Source organism: Pipra filicauda, unplaced genomic scaffold (genome assembly GCF_003945595.2).
Source record: "Pipra filicauda isolate LSUMZ 115617 unplaced genomic scaffold, ASM394559v2 scaffold717_size297095_pilon, whole genome shotgun sequence".
Lineage (NCBI taxonomy): Eukaryota > Metazoa > Chordata > Aves > Passeriformes > Pipridae > Pipra > Pipra filicauda.
Window position 1 is genome coordinate 18,019 of NW_024104884.1, and position 21,258 is coordinate 39,276.

At 46.2% G+C, this 21,258-nt stretch overlaps 1 protein-coding gene across 5 annotated transcripts in view; it reads left to right on the forward strand.

The window, feature by feature from the left end:
- The first annotated feature begins 3,047 nt into the window (after positions 1–3,047).
- CHCHD3 (coiled-coil-helix-coiled-coil-helix domain containing 3) overlaps positions 3,048–21,258 on the forward strand; it is a 139,919-nt gene continuing 121,708 nt past the window's right edge. For 4 of the 5 annotated variants that reach the window (XM_039389215.1, XM_039389216.1, XM_039389218.1 and 1 more), the window contains exons 1-2: positions 3,048–3,224; positions 5,124–5,199. In XM_039389215.1, the coding sequence (XP_039245149.1) occupies positions 3,063–3,224; positions 5,124–5,199 (238 nt within the window). In that variant the 5' untranslated portion in view covers positions 3,048–3,062. The remainder of the gene's footprint in view (positions 3,225–5,123; positions 5,200–21,258) is intronic. The other variant, XM_039389217.1, reaches the window with a different exon arrangement.

The window sequence follows — 21,258 nt, forward strand, 5'->3', positions numbered from 1 at the left end:
AAACATTTTATGGGGCACTGGGGAATCCTGGAATGCCGGGGGCAGTTCTGGGCCCCTCAGACAGGAGAGACACGGAGGGGCTGGAGCGTGTGCAGGGTAGGGAAGGGAGCTGGGAAGGGGCTGGAGAATTCCTGAGGGAGCTGGGGGGGCTCAGCCTGGAGCAAAGGAGGCTCAGGGGGGACCTTCTGGCTCTGCAACTCCCTGCCAGGAGGGGGGAGCCGGGGGGGGTCGGGCTCTGCTCCAGGAATAGGGGACAGGAGGAGAGGGAACAGCCTCAGGCTGGGCCAGGGGAGGGTCAGGCTGGACATCAGGAGGAATTTCTCCATGGAAAGGGTTGTCCAGCCCAGGGCAGGGGTGGAGTCCCCATCCCTGGAGGGATTTCAAATCCCTGTGCATGTGGCACTTGGGGACATGGGGCAGTGCTGGGAATGGTCGGACTTGATCCTGAAGAGCTTTTCCAACTTCAGGGATTCCCTGGTTCTGTGACTCAAAGCTCCTGCTTGTTTTCCAGATCCACAACGACACATTTGAAGTTCCCCAGCCTCAGATGGATTTGCTGCTCACACAAAGACCAAAGTGGGCTCAGATCCATCAAGATCAGGAGCAATTAACAGCTGTGTATTCACTGAGACACTTTTATTTGTTTTATGTTGTGTTTTTCCTCGGCAGAAATGTGCTCCCAGTGAGCACTGAAGGGAACTGGTCCAGTCAGTGCTGTCCCACACGGACAGTCCTCTTAAAAAAGCCCATTATTTGTTTGAACACATAAACTGTTTGCAGTTTTGCACAGAAAAGCTTCTCCTTCTGGTTGCAAATTGCTCCTGAGAGTTGTGAGCTGGGCTGGAGTTTATTTGCCACTGGTTAACAAATGATTTTTGGGGCTCCAAACTTCTTGTAGCCTGTTCTAACTTTAATTTCTAATACTTTTTCCTTTCATTTAGCACCATCCTTGAGAGAGCTCTCAAGCAGCTCTGACAGTCCACAAGAGAGAAGCCCCTGACATATGGATGGCTTTGGCCTGCAGCAAAGAGTCTTTCATTTCCAACTATTAAAGGGGAGCCATAAATCCTGGGGTACCTCAGCCCTGCTCTTCCCACAGCCAGGGAACCTCCCAGACACACCAAAACCACCCAAAGCCATTTGGAGATGGAATTCTGCCCATTTGTCCTGAAATCTTCATACATTTCCATGGTCTGTAATTTCCAGTCCCACAAAACAATCATTAAAAAAAAAAAAAGCCCCCAAAACAAAACCCTGGCAGGAAATGGAGCTGTTGTTAAAACCTCCATTTCTAAATATAAATCAGCAAGACAAGTGTATTTTCACTGAACTCTCCCAAATACGTGAGAAGAGCTGCTTTCTGATTTGGGGCTGGGCATTTATTCACTGAGTAAATACAGTTTGACCCCTAAAAATAAATACAGCTTGACCCCTAAAAATAAATGCAGCTTGACCCCTAAAAATAAATGCAGCTTGACCCCTAAAAATAAATGCAGCTTGACCCCTAAAAAACACTCCTAGTGGAGAAAAATAAGGAAACTCAACCCGCTCAGTTTGGTGCTCAGTGGGAAGACAGAGGGATTCCCAATCCATTTATTCCCTTAAAAACACACAGTTCCCCCTCACAGAAAGTGGTTTAACATCTATACAAACCAGGCATAAAATCACATCCAGGGAACAGCTCTAAGACCCCGAAATATTCCCAAGCAGCTTTTATTTGGGAGCAAAGTGGCCACCAGCCAAGGCTTCAGCAAGAGCTGAAGCCCCAAGGAAGGAAGGCAGATACTGCTGAAATGTTGGCTGATAGTTTATACCCAAATAAAAATGGCTTGCAAATATATCAAGGGCACGTGAGCAGCTCTGTTGATGCAGCCAGAGTGGGGTTTTCATGGAGGCAGAGAAAGAAAATGCATCAGGATGAAAAAATCCTGATGATTATTGTGCAAAAACCACACTGGGGCAAATTTCTTCTAAGTGGAAGTGAAGATTTTGGTGTCACTCTGGTACAAATAGGCTTCTACTCCTTGAGCCAAGACAAGAAGGGTTTGGAAAGGGGGAAAAAACAAAGATAAGGCTTCCCAAATATCATGGTTGTTATTATTTGTGTGTTGCCACAAAGTCCCAGCAGATTTGGGGCTTCGGGAGGTAAAAGAGGGACCAGATGAGAGACAAAACAATGTGTATTCAGGTTGGATATCCTGGGATCCACAGGGAAGGTTTTACCCCCAGAACAGCCACATCCAGCTGCAGGTTATCTTGCAGGCTGAAAGGGAATGGATTAGGTGTTAATAACATTATTAACCTCTCGAAGAAAATTATGTGGCCAAGGGGACTGTGCTAATGGGAATTTCATTCTGTTATGGGGTGGAAAAGGGGATGACGAGCCTGGGGCACTCAGCCCACCCCACCCCACAGAATCCTGGAATCGTTTAGGTTGGAAAAGACCTCCAAGATCACGGAGTCCAACCATTCCCAGCAGTGCCAAGGCCACCACTGCCCCGTGTCCCCAAGTGCCACATCCACAGGGATTTGAAATCCCTCCAGGGATGGAGACTCCACCCCTGCCCTGGGCTGGACAACCCTTTCCATGGAGAAATTCCTCCTGATATCCAACCTGACCCTCCCCTGGCACAGCTGGAGGCCGTTCCCTCTCCTCCTGTCCCTTGTTCCCTGGGAGCAGAGCCCGACCCCCCTCCCGGCTCCCCCCTCCTGTCAGGGAGCTGCAGAGCCAGAAGGTCCCCCCTGAGCCTCCTTTGCTCCAGGTTGAGCCCTCCCAGCTCCCTCAGCCGCTCCCGGGAGGGATCCCGGCAGGATCAGAGATGGTCAGGACTACATTACCCAGCGTGCTCCGCGCATGCGCAAACACCCACCAACCCTTCCCCGCCGCGGAGCATCACGGGACTTGTAGTTCTTACTCCTCCGGCGAAGTTCGCCCCGAAAAAAGTTCCCGCACGGTTCCGGTACCTGTCGCTCCTCAGCCGGGGCCGCGCCGTTCCCATGGCAACGCGCCGCATCAGCCAATGGGGAGCGTCGTTCTACGCGCGGAGGCGCGCGGCGGACCAATGAGCGGCGTTGTTGCTGCGGGGCGGCGCTGGCAGCGCGCTCGGAGAGTCTCCTTGGGACCGTCCCCGGGCCGGGCCGAGATGGGCGGCGGCGGCAGCACCCGGCGGGTCACCTTCGAGGCGGACGAGAATGAGAATATCACCGTGGTCAAGGGCGTCAGGGTGAGCGCGGCGCCGCCCGCGAGGTCCCCGGGACACGCCGGGGCGCTCCGAGTCACCCCCGGCCCGGGCTGACCCGCCGCTTCCATCTCCCTCCCCCCCATGTTATTCTGTCCCTGTTGCTGCCCCTTTCTCTGCCCCTGTCTCTTCCTGCCGCTGTCTCTCTTCCCTCCCCTTTCCCCCGGTGATTTCCCCCCTCTCCGCTGTTCCAGCCGGGACAAGGACCCCCGGGGGTGTTCCCAGCCCGGTGACCCGTTTTAGGATAAATGTGTGACTGGAGGAGCTGGGTTTGCCTTTCCGTGACCTCCACATGCCGGAGCTCCTCCCTTTCCCATGTCCTGCTCCCTGACATTCCCTGTGTCCGACTTCCTGTGCGACCGCGGAGCCGTTCCCTGTGTGTCCCTGTTTGTCGTCAATCCCAGGATGGTTTGGGTTGGAAGGGAACTTAAAAATCGTCTTGTTCCAACCCCTGCCATGGGCAGGGACACCTTCCACTAGCCCAGGTTGCTCCAACCTGACCTTGGACACTTCCAGGGATCCAGGGGCAGCCACAGCTTCTCTGGGAAATCCATTCCAGCCCCTCCCCACCCTCCCAGCCAGCAATTCCTTCCCAATATCCCATCTCTCCCTGCCCTCTGGCACTGGGAAGCCATTCCCTGTGTCCTGTCCCTCCATCCCTTGTCCCCAGTCCCTCTCCAGCTCTCCTGGAGCCCCTTTAGGCCCTGCAAGGGGCTCTCAGCTCTCCCTGGAGCCTTCTCTTCTCCAGCTGTACATTCCCAGCTCTCCCTCTTAAAGCTCCTCAGTGTTTTTGTGAGGGAACCTGTTAATTTTCCTTCTCGGAGCCAAATGCTGAGACTCTGAGCTCTGTGGGGGAAAGTACATCCAACAGAAGTCCTGTAATACATCAGGAAAGGACTTGTGACACAAAGAGCTTCAAGAAACCTGGCGGCTTAGGAATTTCTCCATGGAAGACAGCATGTAGCTCATCCCAGGGGTGACAATGACTCCTCTTTTATTCTTCCTCTCAAGGAGGTGCAGAACAAGCCCTGACAGTTCATTCTGCCTCAGCACAGGAATGTTTTTAACTCCTGGTCATTTAATACTCTCGAAGTGACAGTAATGTCAGTGTAATATATCTTTGTATATTCCAGAGAGCAAAGTTTATCTATCCCAGGTTGCCCAGAGAAGCTGTGGCTGCCCCTGGATCTCTGGAAGTGTCCAAGGCCAGGTTGGAGCACCCTGGGCTAGTGGAAGGTGTCCCTGGGGTTGCAACTGGATGATCTTTAAGGTCCCCTCCAACCCAAACCATCCTGGGATTCCGTGGTATGAGTTGCAAACGAAGCTTTTATGTTATTAATTGTTTTCCTTGTATTCATTTTATCCATGAGCTTCCACGGATCTGAAACTGGGCATTGCTCTGTTGGATTCTGCTTGATTTGGGACCCTATTTCTGTGGGTGCAGATTCCCATTAACTCGGTGTTTGACTCCCCTTGCTTGTGTTGCACAAGCCCCTGGAGGGCTTTCCCAGGATTTGTGTGTCCTGGGACGAGTTCTCTGCACCTGCACAGCGAGATATTCGTGTCCAAATAACTGAGAAAGGCAAAAACTCTGAATAATTCCAAGCACTGAGTGCCAGGGTCCCTTTCCTTTCCCCTGTATCCTATATTTTTCCACCCTTTTTCCACAAGAGCCACCATCCTGCTGCTCGGTGCAGGTTTTTTGGAGCTCTCACCTCACAAACAAGAGGAAAGAAAAGTTTCTCTTGCTCTGGGAATTGAATTTTACCAGCTGTCAACTCTTCTGTTGGCTTTCTGGGCTCTTTTTTTGGGGAAGTTTGAGTTCATTTCCCTGGGAAATGGGATCCAAAGGAGCCTGACCGTGCGTGGTGTTGTGTTTTCCAGCTCTCCGACAGCCTCATCGATCGGATGAAGGAACCCTCCTCACCCTCTGGGAGATCCCCCCGCTCCTCAGGTGCAGGTTTGCTCCTGCTTTTTTGGGCTTTTAACTGGGAGGAAGGAAGGAAAATCAAATTTGCCCTTCAGAGCTTTGTAATGAACTCATTGCCCTTTTTGGAGAGATGAGCTTCTTGACATTAACTTATTTTTGTGGGTTTTTACGTGAGTTTGAAGTTCCTCTTGGTTTTCTTCTGACATTAAAGTGCAAAACATCTGCTCATCAGACTTGGTTTTCCACAGTATTGTCATCAAAACCTTGTTGAAAACACCACAGAACAAGCAAAAAACCCAAATAATTCTTGAGTTCTGAAGGGCAAATTCTTGCTTCTTTAATCAGCACTGAGCTTTGTTCTGCTGAAGTTCTGTTGGAATACACTCCAGCAAGCATTAAAAGGAAAATATGCTGTTTTCCTGTTATGGAAGGGTGGAAATAAGTGACACACAGAGGGGTGGCTTTCTTTACTCCTTATATTTCATTACTGAGGCCCGTTCTGATGCATCAAACAGTGTCTGTGCCAGGCAGCCACTGCTCTGATTTAAAATATTTCAGCACAGGCTGCAGGAGTGGAAATGAAGAGCAGAGATTGCAGCTGGAGATTTGGGGAACCTCTAAAGTCCAAGGAAGGCTCTTATCAGTGCTCCAGAAATATTCCTGATAACAGGAAACTCCCTCGGGGCCTTTTGCCTTGATACTTAAAAAAAAAACCAAACCCAACCCAGGGAACTCAGCACTGATTAAAACCAAGCCCTGTGGCAGCTTTGCAGCAGGACTGGAGTAAATAGAAGGAGCATCTTTCTTTCTTCTGAAGCATAAAGTTGTTTCCTGGTGCTTAATTGCAGGTGTCTGTGATGAGGTGTCTCTGTCCCATCCCAGAGTGGGTTGGGTTGGGAGGGACCTCCGGGATCATCTCATTCCAACCAAAAAGGGAATCTTTTTTAATGTTTTTAAAGTGTACCTTTCTCTCTTTTTTTTTTTTTTTTTGCCTCTATTTTGCTGTGGTGATGAATTATTCTAGGTAAAGGATTTATATAAAATAACAGTTGTCCATCCTTCCTGCTTTCCCTGTGCTCTTTGCTGCCTTTCCATCCTTAAACCTGAGTTAGGGACGTGGTCTTGTGAACAAGCACCTGGGAATTTGGGGGCTGGAGGTGAAGGCTGGGACACCCCAGGAATTCTTTGCTAATTCCCAGCCTGTGCCAGGGCCTCCCCACCCTCCCAGCCAAGAATTCCTTCCCAATATCCCACCTGGAGCCTTCCTTTCGTTTCTCATTGTGTGTGTGGGGGAAATGGGGCTTTGGGTTTTTTCATTCTTTTGGATATTTTTATTTATTGAAAGACTTGGAGCAAGTCCAGAGGAGGTCACTGAGTCCATCAGGGGGATGGAGGATCTCTCCTGTCAGGAAGGGCTGGGAGAATTGGGATTCTTCAGCCTGGAAAAGAGGCTTTGGGGCGACCTCATTGCAGCCTTTCAGTACCTGAGGGGAGTCTACAAGAAAGATGGGGAGAGACTTTGGAGAAGGGCTGGAGGGACAGGACAAGGGGGAATGGCTTCAAAGTGACAGAGAATGTGTTTAGCTGGGATATTGGGAAGGAATTCCTGGCTGGGAGGGTGGGGAGGCCCTGGAATGGATTTCCCAGAGAAGCTGTGGCTGCCCCTGGATCCCTGGAAGTGTCCAAGGGCAGGTTGGAGCACCCTGGGATGGTGGAAGGTGTTGGGTTTGGAACTGGATGGTCTTCAATGTCCCTTCCAACCCAAACCATCCTGTGATTCTGAGAATTCCTTGAGCGTTCCCGAGCTTGGAAAACCTTCTGGAGTATTTCTGCTCGAAGAAGGAGTGGTTTTGGTGCAGTGCTTTTACATTCCAGACCAAGAGAGGCCCGGGCCCAGGTTGCCCAGAGAAGCTGTGGCTGCCCCTGGATCTCTGGAAGTGCTCAAATCCTGGTTGGAGCACCCTGGGGTGGTGGAAGGTGCTGGTTTGGAACTGGGTTTGGTTCCTGGGTTTGGAACTGGATCATCTTCAATGTCCCTTCCAACCCAAACCATCCTGTGATTCTGAGAATTCCTTGAGCGTTCCCGAGCTTGGAAAACCTCCTGGAGTATTTCTGCTCGAAGAAGGAGTGGTTTTGGTGCAGTGCTTTTACATCCCAGCCCAAGAGCACTTTACAAGAATAAAAAAAAGGTGTCTGGAGGGAGAAACATTAGAGCTGTTCAGCCCAGCCCTCTCCTCAAGTGAAATCATGGATATTTTGCTGGAGGAATAATGGATGAGGTTACATGAAAGAAGGTGCATCTTGGTGCTTGCCAATAAGGATGAATTTATTGACTTCACTTGGGGGGCCAGAAAATGAAATTACATCCACTTACACGGGCACCTGGCATCTAAATACAACATCTTAAAGCATCTGAGCCTTGCCTGGATCACTTTCTGACTTCTGAGTGATATTAAATGCACTAAAATATTTAACAGGTGTAAAATCTTTCCAGTCTGCCTGTAATTCCTAAAGCAATATTGATGGAAGGTAATTTGGTCAGACAACAAGGGTGGGTTTGTTTTTTTATTTTTTTGTGGTTTTTTTTTTGCTGGGGGTGTGTATTATCCCTAAAGCTTCAGTCAGAGCAGACAAAGGGAATGCTTTCCTTCATTTTTGCTTAGTGGATATTGGAAAATCCACTAATGGTTTGTTATGGGGGCGAAAAAAAAAAAAGGAAGAAGAAGAAATGCTTAAATTCTCAGGAGTCTCAGCACCTCAGATAAGCTTTTTTCCCCCCCTTGCAGAAACAGATGATGCTGAGGACACATTTTTCCCCTTTTTTTAAGCTGTATTTGTTATTTTTGTAATTTTGAGAACAAATCAGTCAAGGATTTGTCACAAACTCTAATTATTGTGGAGTAAAACGAGCTGGTGCCTCCTCAGGAATTGGGTTAGACCTTTGCATTTTTTCATGGCTTGATTTTTGGGGATTGATGGCTTTTTTTGGGGGGAGGGGAGGTTGGTTTCTGTCTTTTGGTGGAGTTTCCATGGCCTGGGATGTCTTGGCTTGGTCAGAAGGATCGTTGGGATGTCCAGGAATGAGGATTTGAAGAATTAGGTTGGAACTGGAGAGACAACCAGGATTTAGTTGAACTTTGGGAGAGCAAACTTCCGGAGAGAGCGGGTTGGTGGGGTCACATCAGAGGCAGATTTGAGGGAAGATGTGAGATCCTCAAGGACAAACCTCTTCCAAGTGGAAGAACAGTCCATTCCAGCCCTCAGGAATGTGAATGGATATATTGGGAGGCTGGGCTGGCTGCTAACAGAGCTTTGGGGTAAAAACGAGCCCAGCATGAGGGGGAAGCTCAGCCAGGCTGGAAAATGAGTGGATTTGGGGGTCAGGAGAAGGCCCAGGTGTCCTTTACCTCCCCTTCAGCAAGGTGCTCAGCTCTCCCAGTATCCTTGGATCCAGGTTGGGATAACTCAGGGTTACAAACCCCGCCTGGATGTGCAGGGTCGGAGGGTTGTGGCCGCTGGGTCAGACTCTCCCTGGAGCTGCTGGAGTGGGATTCTGCAGGAGTGGAACAGCTTGATCCATGTCCTGGAGCAGGAAGTGGAGTAGAGGCACTTCCATGCAGGTGATCCCAAATTTAGGGGGCAGTTGGAGGGCAAAGCTGCTCTCCAGAGGGCCCTGGAATGGCTGGAGGAACGAGTAAAATCGAGCAGAGAAGGTTTTGAGGACGCCCAAGAGCAGCATTCCCAGAGCTCTGGGGATTCCTGGGAAGCTGGTTCTTCACTGCTGATTGTGTGAGGGCAGGAGATGGTGGCTGTTGAAGCAGGAGAGTGGAAATAAGGAATAACTTTGCCAGGATGAGACCAGTGAGACGCCAGGAGGGTTTTCCCGCTGACACTGCCCGGTCTCCATCCTTGGAAGCTTTCAAGGTGAGTGTGGAAAAACCCTGAGCAATTTGGGGGCTGATCTCAAGGCTGACCCTGCCAGGAGCAGAAAGGTTGACAAAAGAACTTCCTGTGGCCCCTTCCAGCCTGAAGGATTCCATGGTTTGGGTGTGGAAATCCATTTGCTCAGTCAGACAGAGCGTTTTGGAGCCTTTGAAGGTGAGAAGGGACCACTGGGACCACCTGGACTGGTCTCCTGCCACGTGCAGCCCCAGAGAACTCTGACACCAGAGTCATTGCCCTTGTTCCTTGTTTGTTTTTCAGGGAGATTTCTCTTTATTGAATTTTTTTTTTTAAAGAGTTGCAGCACGTCCTGAGGATATTTAATAATTTTGGCTAGTCAGGTACTGCGTGGAAAAAGAAGTAAAACTGGAGTAGCTGATGACCAGTGTTGTTGGAGGCTCTGCAGCATTGCCTGTGACTTTGAATTCTGTGTTTGCAGTTTTTATGAGTGTCTGGAAGTTTACAGAGTTTGCCTAAATTTGTGCCAGTTGAGCAAGAACCCTCTGCAAATAAAAACCCCGTGGGTTCTTTGCCCTTTGAGGCATTAATTGCTCGTCCACCCTTTTGTTGCAACAAGATTTTTTTTTTTTTTCCCTCTGTGTAAACTGAAAGATGACCTGACATTTGTGATTTCAATTGGTGGGATTCCCCTTATTTTTAGAATAGAAAAAAAAACACCAGGTTTAGCAATGCTGAGGTTGATCCCCTTTGCTGGGAGACACCAGGAGAAGCTCAGGCAGTAAATCCATGTGGATTTACCCACTTCCTTCAGGATCCAGGAGAGCTTGGGCTCTGCTTTTGGTTTATTTGTTCTCCTCTGGGTATCCTCATAAAGAGTTTTAAACTTTAGTGGTCCTTTAAATCTGACATAAATCAGGTGGGAATCCTCAGGCAACTCACTGGGACCACTGGGAGCCTGGAAAGCCACAATTTGCACATTATAGATTAATATTAATATTAATAATAATAGTGCACTGCCACTGCATTGTCACAGGTAGCTTTTATTTGCAGTGATGTGTACTGATGTTTTTTTGGGCTAAAGGTTCACTCTTGATGGGAGGGATTTTATTATCCAAAGGTGAAATGTTTTGTGGCTTCCCTGAAGGTGCCAAACTCAACCTCTGTCAGTGCAGCAGCAAATCTTCAGTGCAGCCTGACATTCCTGTCACTGGATTGCAGGAGCAGAGGGAAGGTGGAATTCTGCAGGGGAGGTGAAGCCAGGAGTGCACAAATGAAGGTTTTGGTGTCTGTGTGACACGGGAGGGGTTCTGGGGAGGCCTCTGGGTGTGTCCTCCTGAAAGGGGGCTGAAATTAGGCTGGAAACCAATAAATGATGGTATTGAGTGTGGAAAAGAGACATAATTGTGTAAGAGGAATTTGTGCTTCATCCCTGGAAGTGTCCAAGGCCAGGCTGGAGCAACCTGGGATGGTGGAAGATGTCCCTGGCCATGGCAGGGGGTGGATCTGGGTGATCTTCAAGGTCCTTTCCAACCCAAACCATTCCATGGACATGCAGAACCTGATGAATGTTCGTCTCACTTATGAACAGAAATTTTTTAAGGTGTGAAGGAAAAGAGCTGGAATGTGCCTGGTTTATTCCCTGTATTCCCAAGATGTATCCAATTCCAAAGCTGATTTGGATTCTCCTCTGGAATATTGTCTTTGAGGTGTCACCTTTGGCTGCCTGTTCTCATTGCATTTGGAGTGCTCAGACATCCCGTGGAATGAGGCATTTTAAACTAAAGGTGGAACAAGAATAAAAGGCAAAAAGTGTTGAAACTCCTCCTGCAAATATCACTTTTTTAACCTAAAATGGGATGTTACAACTGACCTCATCTAATGCTCTCCTGTCTGACCACGTGTGGTGTGATCCTAACTTGGTGTGCAGTGATCTGAACCATCCAGAAACACCCTCCAAGGACAGCTGAACTATTTAACTGAAATAGATTTAAATATAATTTAAATATACTCCAAGAAATGACATTTGTGTTTAATGTTAGCCAGGAGTTTGACACGATACAAATTTGTTTTAAGTTTGATTAAAGAAGGTTTTTATGATGAGGGGGTGAGACCCTGGCCCAGGTTGCCCAGAGAAGCTGTGGCTGCCCCTGGATCCCTGGAAGTGTCCAAGGGCAGGTTGGAATTCTGAGGTTTCCAAGGGTTCTGAAAATGGAGGAATTATGTTTTCAGGAGCCTGTGGGATTGATCCCTACATGAGGGTCAGGGAGAAACCCAATCCAATGAGTTTTGTCAAATATCAGGGGGACATTTAATTGATTTGGGGGGGTTCTCATTTTACAGCTGAGAGAGAACTTGGGATATTCCAAATGGAATTTAAAGGAAGAGCACTGACTTTGTCAGGCCTTGTCCTCATACAAGTCCCCAGGTCTCAGGCAGGTTCACTGCAATGAATTCCCCTTCTCTTTAACAAGCACATCCCAAATATTTCCTTAGCAATTCTTGGGAGATAAGAGTTAGAACCACCTGCTTTTTTTGATTTGTGCCTGCTTAAAATAGATGATCTTCCAGGATTTAGCAGGAAAATCACCTTGGAAAATAACTGTTCTTGTATTAACTCCTTATAAGTGTGGTCCTTGGATTAATTTCTCCTGAGCTCAACCCCAAAACTGGGGAAACCCTGAAAACACAGAGGAAAAATTTACCTGGGGAAAAAGGCTGGGCAAAGCTCGTGGAGCCCTCTGCAAAAAGGAGTTTTAAGGCCTAATTATGGAATTCTTGCCATTGCCTTTTACTAGTTCTGAGCACTGAATTATTTCCCAGTTCAGTCCTGGCCTTTGAGCACAGGCAACCAGAGCCCAGCCTGACTTAGGCTGAGCTTGCTGAAAATGCAGCCAGTTTACCCACTGGTTTTTAAGCCAGACTTGTGGCAAGACTGTGTGGTGGATTTTCTGTGTTTTGGTTTTTTTTTAGTGTTAAAATTATTTAAAACCTTACCTGGCAACCTGTTTTGATCATTTTTCTGTCTTTTTTCCTTAAGTTTGGTCACGTCCTCCATTAGAAATCAGAATTTGATGGAAGAAAATGCCTGTTTTGGAGACATTTGTCCTTGTTGGAAATCTCCCACGTGTGTCCTTGCAGGATCCTCTGGGCATGAGGATAAACCCCCCTCCTGCTCCTCCTTTGTCCTTCAGAGACCTTCCTGGGATTATGGGTCAAAAAGACCAGATATTGGCAAAGATAAAGGGCTTTGTAATTTAAGGGATTGTTGGAATAGAAGTCATTTAGAGCAGTGAATGATTTTTTTTTTTATCTTAAGGAATAAATTCAAAAGTATCGATATTTTTAAGGAATAAACCCCAATGACCAAATTAGAGCTGTTTGATTTCACCAGTGTCAGTCTTGATAACACCATAAAGGAAATTGTTATTCTGCTGCCTGGAATCCTCTCTGCTCTTACAGCACAATAGATGTTCTTATCCAAATTTATCTCCAAGTAGTAGAGGAGTTTAAATGCATTTTTTTCCCCCTTTCTATTATTGAAAAACACCACTCCTTCGGTGTAACACAACTTGCAGGCCTCCAAGTAATAAAACCTTTTGCTTTTAATAGTAAACTCTGCTTTTTCTTCCCATCACCATTTATTTACCAGGCAGAGAATCTTCAGTGGGATATAAAAGAACACTTTAAATGGGTGATTTATCACATTAAGATGAGAAGAGAAGCTTGGTTTTATTCTTTCATCTCCAGGCAGCAGCCAAGTGTTACTAAAACTCTTCATCACTTGTCAGCTGAGGCAGGTTAAGTGTATTTTTTTTTTTGTGCTGCTGCAAAGCTCTGGGTTGGTTGTTTTTTAGTTAAACAGCAGGGCCCACTTAGAGACTGCTTTTCCTCAAGGGAATGGGATGCACTTTTACCTCCTGCTCCCATTTTTTCCCCCCCTATCCTGGTTTCCACGTGCTCTGAACTCCTTGACTTTCAGTGATCTCATGTGAAAATTTATCACTGAAGTTTTGGGGAAGAGCAGCCTGAAAATTGCACTTTTCAGGTGCTCCAAGCCGTTGGTTGGTTTGAAATCTAAATTTAAAAAGGAGGGAAAGGACATTTCTTCCCTGTTTTTGCCAGCTTGGTTGTGTCCCTCTGGCAATTCTTCCCGGAGCTGTTTTGTCTGATTCCCATTTTTAACCTCATTAACCCTGTTTGATTTCACCTCATGTTAATCACCTAAAAACCAAGGATCTATTCCAAGCTACTCCTTCAGGCTGGGGGTGAGAGATGGAGGTTCATCCCAGCCTGTTCTCCTTGATCTCTGGAATTTTACCCTGAAGGAATCGAGTGGTTCATCCAAGATGCTTGATTTTTTTTTTTTTTTTTTCATTTTCTTTACCATTTTCTTTATTTCTTGGGCTTTCTTTTATGAGGGATCATCCTGAGAGGAAGGACTCAGTTAATCCTTGATGCTGCTAATTGACATTTCTCAGCCAGGGCAGATGGAATCATTAAATTTAAGGAGGGAAAAAAGAAATATCAGCAGAAATTGGTGGGAAGAATTAGTAAAGGCAGTGGTTGAAGAATGACTTTGGTGCTCATCTGAAATTCCAGGAAGCTGGAATTTTTGGAGAAGCATCCCTTTGGTCCTCAGGCAAAACTCAGTTGTCACTTGTGTTTGTGTTGAACTCACTGGCTGCTTTTATTCAGGAGAAAAGAGATTGTTTTCCACGAGGAAAAAAGTGAATTTCTCCCATATTTCTGAACTAATTGGGAGCATCTTTGCTGACAGATTATTCCTTCTCCTTAGGATTTTCATATTTCACCTCTTACCCGCTGGAACAGCCTCTTTCTTTTTCCCTGCACTTTTAATTCCATCCCTGAATCCACTTTTCTGGTATTTGAGGTGCTTTTCCAGTTGCTGGTTCGTGCTGGATTAACCTAAAGGTGGTTTATTCCTGGAGTGGAATTGGATCTGTTAATTGGCAATAATCCCATTCACTCCATCCATCTGTAATATCTTGGTTTTCTAACAACAAATAACACTAAAACAATAAACTAAATAGTTGGAGAGCTGGTGCAAGTATTTCATCAGCTGAGGGCCCAGACTCCTGCAAAGTTATTTTCATTAAAAACAGAGGTGCTGGATTAATGGTTGTGTGAGACTTTTAAATGTTCCAGCATTTCTGTGTAATTTCTGAATAATGAAAAGAGCCATAAACATCATAGTTTTGGGCTTGTTTACTGCCTGTTTGCAGTTTATTATTAAAAGCAGCAACGCAGGGCCACATTTCTGAGCTGGCAACGCTGTGGCTGCGTGCTCATAATTAAATTGAAATATAAATTAGATTAAATATAAAGCTGGAGAAGGACACATTATGATGCTCTAAGCCACCACTTTCCTTGGGAGAAATAAATCCCCTGTGCCTGTGCAAGGAGTTATTTTTGGGGTGCATTTCTTTGAAATGATGAATATTGCCTGTTTCTAATCTGCCCCCGTGGCTCCTGCTGTTAACATCCCGTGAAACAAGTGTGCTGCCACTTTGGCACTGAATTAACTTCCAGCTTCTGCTCCAAAATAAACATGTCAGAAAGTGGGAATGTCCTCAAGGCATGAGGAAATCCTCGGAGCTTCTTCCCATTCCGAGGGATTCTCACGTGCAGGATCTTTGCACGGAGGTTGTTGAAATTCTTTCCCTCTTCCCCGGTCAGGAATTACGACCCTGGACGTGCTTTTCATCTGAGCTGGATAAACCAATTGTGGAATTACTGCTTTCCCTGTCCTTATGATTTGATGTGGAGATAGTGACCCTTTTTCCCCCTGAATAATCAGCTCCTGCTGGAAAATTGTTAACCCCTTTAAAACTTAGTGCTTGGCTGTTACGTGGCCTTAAATGTCCAGGGCAGGAGTTTGATGTGCTGATTTATCTTTCCATGCAGCTCCAACCTCTGGGAAATCTGTTCAATGGGATCAACAGATGTATTGATGAGTGTTATCTTTGGGTGAAACCCTTTTTTCTTTCATTAACCTTTCCCTGTAAAGACACACTTTCACTGCTTGTTTTTTCCCACTGTCGCTGCTTCACGGGCTCCTGTTTAATTTATTTTTCCCTTCCTTCTTTCCCAGGGTAACTTTGGAATTTATCAGCCAATTTTAGCCCCACTGGTCACAGATTTCTCAAGGGTAACGACTTGATTTGAATGTTCTCTGAAATCTTGCCAAGGCTTGGTGACAATGTGGGTCCTGATCTGGTCATTGGCCTGTTTAGAGATCACAGATAATCTTTGTGCTGTTGAACTGATTTGCAAAGGGAAAATAGCTACTCCTGTGTCCTGCAGTGCATCTTGCAGCTTAACTGATTGGAATATTAAGAGTTTTGTTGCTAGAAGTTTCCTCAGAGGGGGGTGTTCAGCACAGATGGGGGAGCTCCACAGTGGATGCAGAATTGTTACAAAAGTCTCTTGTTTCCATCACTCTGGTCTTTTCCTGGTTTAATTACAGATTTGCCTCTCTGGATCCCCCTGTGCTTCCCCTTCCACCTTAGCAGTGCTTGGAAAATTCTGCATCATTCTTTCCATCCTCCTTCCTGCTGGATTTCTTCACCGGTCCCGTAGGTTGGACAAGACCCTTGAGATCAGAGAATTATGGACTGGTTTGGGTTGGAAGGGACCTTAAAGTTCATCCAGTGCCACCCCCTGCCATGGGCAGGGACACCTCCCACTGTCCCACGTTGCTCCAACCTGGCCTTGGACACTTCCAGGGATCCAAGGGCAGCCACAGCTTCTCTGGGAAATCCATTCCAGCCCCTCCCCACTCTCCCAGCCAGCAATTCCTTCCCAATATCCCATCCATCCCTGCCCTCTGGCACTGGGAAGCCATTCCCTGTGTCCTGTCCCTCCAGGCCTTGTCCCCAGTCCCTCTCCAGCTCTCCTGGAGCCCCTTTAGGCCCTGGAAAGATGATTATTTAGTCCAGCTGTGGAAAGGCAGAGCCCGGGGAATCATGGAGGGTTGCAAGACTGTGGTAAACCCTCTTCCATCAGCGATCCTGTGGGATTTGGGAGAGCTTGGGTCCGTGTGAAGGGGATAGAGAGGTTTTGGAAAGCCCTGGAGCTGGTGGTGGTGCCTTTGTTTCCTGATGCTTGGCTGGAACACACATTTAATCCTGGAATGAAGAGAGACCTGGACTGACTCTCAGTGCTCTGGGGATGGGTCACAGGTTGGACTCCATGATCCTGGAGGTCTTTTCCAACCTCAAAGATTCCCTCTGAGCTCCTTCCCCAACCCTGTTTTCCTGCTGATGGAAAGGCCCTCACCGAGGCCTTTCTGAGGAGTGATGAGCAGCTTTGTGACTCTCCCAATTCCTGCCCAAATCCAAGACCTGGAATTGGGGAAAATTGGCTTTTCAGTGCCATTGATAGTGCACTGCATGATCCTGGAGGTCTTTTCCAACCTCAAAGATTCCCTCTGAGCTCCTTCCCCAACCCTATTTTCCTGCTGATGGAAAGACCCTCACTGAGGCCTTTCCCAGGAGTGATGAACAGCTTTGAGACTCTCCCAATTCCTGCCCAAATCCAAGACCTGGAATTGGGGAAAATTGGCTTTTTAGTGCCATTGACAGTGCACTCCATGATCCTGGAGGTCTTTTCCAACCTCAAAGATTCCCTCTGAGCTCCTTCCCCAACCCTATTTTCCTGCTGATGGAAAGACCCTCACCAAGGCCTTTCCCAGGAGTGATGAACAGCTTTGAGACTCTCCCAATTCCTGCCCAAATCCAAGAGCTGGAATTGGGGAAAACTGGCTTTTCAGTGCCACTGACATTGAGTGGAGTGATTACATTACATTGTAATCACTCCATGATCCTGGAGGTCTTTTCCAACCTCAAAGATTCCCTCTGAACTCCCTTCCCTGACCCTGTTTTCCTGCTGGTGGAAAGGCCCTCACCGAGGCCTTTCCCAGGAGTGATGAACAGCTTTGAGACTCTCCCAATTCCTGCCCAAATCCAAGACCTGGAATTGAGGAAAATTGGCTTTTCAGTGCCACTGATTCACAGCTGGAGAATCCTCTGTAGAGGCGATGGTGGGAGGTGAACTGAACATCCAAATTTGCTGGTTTTGGAGCCCTGACAGGACCAAAAGGCCCGTTTGGGAGTGCTGGGCCTGAGAAACAGGGGTTGGTAATTCTTTGCAATTCCCTTCTCAATGCAGAACTCGAGATGTTTTAGTTAATAAACCCTTTTACTTGGCTGTTCTGTGGAGAAATACATAATTATTTCACTGGCCTCTCCAGTGATGGAAGGAGTTTGTGGGAATACATCCGGGGAAAGAGTTTAGAAACGATTTTGTCCGAGCAGATGAAAAGGATCCCAGTAAATGTCCCTGTCCTGGCAGATAAAAATGGTTTTACAAGAAACTTCTGAACCCTAAAGATCAGGAACTGCACAACTCCAATTGTCCTGAAAGGGACACCACATGTTTAATCCTCTTGAAAGGAGAATCATAAAATCCTTCTTATCATTGCTTACAATGTGATTATTTTCTATTTTTTTTTTTTAATGTGGAATTACGGAATCCTGATGCTTTTATCCATTGTACTGAGCAAGAAAAGCTTTCCAGTGTGTGTGGAGTAGGGATTACTCACCCAGCTGAAGCAGCAATTCTCAGCTGTTGTGTCCAATCTAAGGCAGGGACAGACTTGTAAAGGCGTGTGAGGCTTTTAATTAAAATGATTATTTTTATTAATAATTTTATAATAATATTTATAATAAAGATATAAATAATATATTTTTATAATAATATATAAACAATATATTTTAATAATAAATATAATTATATACAAATAAATATATATGTATAGAATAAATATATACATAATTAATCATTTAATTAAAATTATTTATTAATCATTTCAAATGAAGGGGATGGCAAAAACGTCTCATGGCTGAAATAAAATAAGAAAAATAGGATTATTTCCCATCTCTGGAAGTGGGGGAGAAGGATGGGTTATGAAGCTTTGGGTGAAATTTGGGTGAAATAATTCTCCTCTGAGGGCGTTGAGAGCAACCGAAAAAGTTCCATTAGAACTTCCCACCCTTTACCCCCCTATTACAGCAGGAATTCCTGGAGAAAGGAAAAATTAGGTGATTTTTTTTTTTTTTTTTTGTTAACAGACTTTTTTTCACTCAATCCACTTGTTGGTGGGAAATGACTTTATTTGCTGCCTGTCACACATTTCAGGATTTATTGCCCACCTTTCATGTTCCCTCTCTTGAACTTCCCCGTGTCTGTCACCTGTTAATGTGGAATTTAAATCCCCCGTGACAGGACATTTCTCCTGTGTCAAAAATTCCATATTTTTGCTTAATGAATCAGGACATTTATTTAGTTGCAAATCTCAGAAATGAGTTATTCTTGTTAAATATCCCTGTCAGGCCCAGGCAGGTACAACCAGACAAAAACCTCCTAATTTTGCTCTCCCTTGTTTTTTTTTCCAGTCCCCCCTCCTAAATCCCTTGGGATTTACTGCCAAAGCTCCAACACTGAGGGGATGTTGAAAGGAAAATGCTCCAACTCTAATAGGAACTAAGTTTGTTTTGTTACTTGTGGCTCAGGCACGGTCTTGTTTCTAATTTAAATCAGAATAAATTGATCGATGCCCCCATTTACATTGTAAAACAGAGAGTGTAACAGATGCAAGAGTGCCTTTGGAAAGTAAAATATTAAACATTTCTAAATTATGCACACTTAATTGTGCTGGTTTGGTATTTAATTATCCTGCGAGCTCGTTAAAGTATTGCTGCACATTACCAATATTTAACAGTTAATACAAATTTCTGTCCTTGGAGATGTGGTTTGTGCTTGGGCTGAATTCCTGATTGGAGGAAGTGCCTGGAATTGGGGATTTCAGGGGAAGAGGCTGAAAACAGAGTTTAGTTTTGAGAACGCTCTTTAAAAGGATAATTAAGAAAACCCACAGCAGTTTAAATGCTGCTCTTTAAAGCACATAACTTATTTCTTTTAGTGTTTTTTAGGGTTGTTTTTAGTGCTGGTGGAATGAAGGGATGGTCCATTATGTTTTCATTGAATGCAAGGCTAATTTTGACTATGACAGGGTTAAAGAGCGTTAGAAACCTAATAAATTTTAAAAATAACTGTATGCCAGCTATCCTGGTGCACTGAGAATTACAGCATTGTCTTGCTTCCTCTTCTGTTCTTATCCCAGCAAATCCAGGCTCTAGGAAAACTAATAATTAAGGAATGGTGTCATTGAATGTGATCTGAGCACACCAAATGTCTCCTACGGCTTTAATTGACATTGAAATCACACTTGGATTTCAAAAAGTAGGAATCTCCCTCTTTTCTTTGGTGTGCAGGGAATATTTCTGGGGCTTTATGGAGAATTTGTGGGTTTAGGAGTCTTTTAAGGGTGAGTTTTGGGGCTGGTCAGAATGACCTGCTCGACAGTTCGGAGCTGGAGCTCCACCCGACTCGTGGCTGGGGAGGTGGGGATGGAACATCCCCCATGGATTTCCCAGGACACCTCAGCCTGGACCTCAAGGAACTGAGTTCAGGGGGGACCCAAATTTTGTTTCCATGCTCCAGACAGCTTGGAGAATGTCAGGAAAGGGAACAGCATTTTCTGGTTGTTTAATTGAATGAGAAATATGTAATTTTTTCCCGGTTTAGTGGAAATTATTGTGTGTTACTGAAGTGCCTGTCATTTATCTAGTTGGCTGCTCTTTCTAAATTAAATTAGGGATTTGAGGTTTTGTCTTTTCTCTGCTGTTCAACTGAAATGGCTGCTGTTCATGAAATCACAGAGTGGTTTGGCTTGGAAGGGACCTTAAAGACCATCCAGTTCCAGGACAACTTCCACTCTCCCAGGTTGCTCCAAGCCCCATCCAACCTGGCCTTGGACACTTCCAGGGATCCAGGGGCAGCCACAACTTCTCTGGGCAACCTGAAGAAAGAATTTCATCCTGTTGATTTTGAAGATTTTTGTGTGACCTGTGGAATTTAGGTATGGACCCAATTAGAGCATTTATGAAGCTCTAATGAGCATTTATGAAGCTCCATATAAATGGAGGGCATTTGCATGTTATAATATTCACATATTACACATCTCAAGTTGGAATGTGGGTGGGAAAAGTGTGGAAGACCTTTAATACGTGGGTGAGCCCCCAGGCTGAGGTTGGGAAGGCACCAGGCTGCCCGTGTGGGCTTCCTCATTCAGTATTTATGGCTCCTAATGCCCAGGTAGGGATTTTCCCCCTGACATCTTCATTAACTGGAATGTTTTCCAAGCTCCACTTGCCCTGCCAGCAGCTGGGACAGAGGATGGGGCTGAAGGCAGCCCTGAGAGGTTCCTCATCCCGAGGGAGCTGGGGAATGTTCATCCTGGAGAAGTGCCCTGTTGGATCCGGGCTTTGCCTGCCCCGAGGCTCAGCTGCCAATACCAAGTATTGCAAGAAATGCTGCAGGAATTCACTGGGAAATAGTTTTTCCAGCGCTAAAAAGAAACCTTCCTGTTCCTGTTGATGCTCAGCACATCCCTTGGAGCTGTGTTCTCCAACTCCACTTTATAGATCGTGCACCTCGTTTGCTGTTCTTTGGTGGTTTGGGGTTTTCTTTTTCCTCCTCCTTTGGATTTACCTTTACATTTCAAATATTGCAAAAAAATAGTACAAGAATAAAGATCTTTTCAGTGCTGCCCTGTCAGCTTCACTGCAGTTTTCTAACCCTGTGTGGTGGAAGGATGAACAGAAACCAAGAGCTGCCTTTTTTGTGTGTAATTATAGTTTATTCAAAGCCACTCTGGGCAGGGTTTGGGGCAACCTGCTCTGGTGGAAGGTGTCCCTACCCGTGGCAGGGGGTTGGAAGGAGATGATCTCAAAGATCCCTTGCAACCCCACCCCAAAAAGTGTTTGCAGGGACACCTTCCACTAGCCCAGGTTGCTCCAAGCCCCATCCAGCCTGGCCTTGGACACTTCCAGGGATGGGGCATCTCCTTGTTGGTTTGGAGGCAGAAGTTTTAGCCCCAGAGCTCCTTGGCTGGAGGTCTGGAACTCAAGAGAAGAGGCTGGAGGACCTGGAACTGTTAGGCTTGGAAGTGTCCTTCCAGCAGGGAAGTTTCTGAGACGACAGAACCAGTCCCTTCGTGGTGGTTCCCGACAATAAACCCCCGGCACACGTGGAACAAGTGCT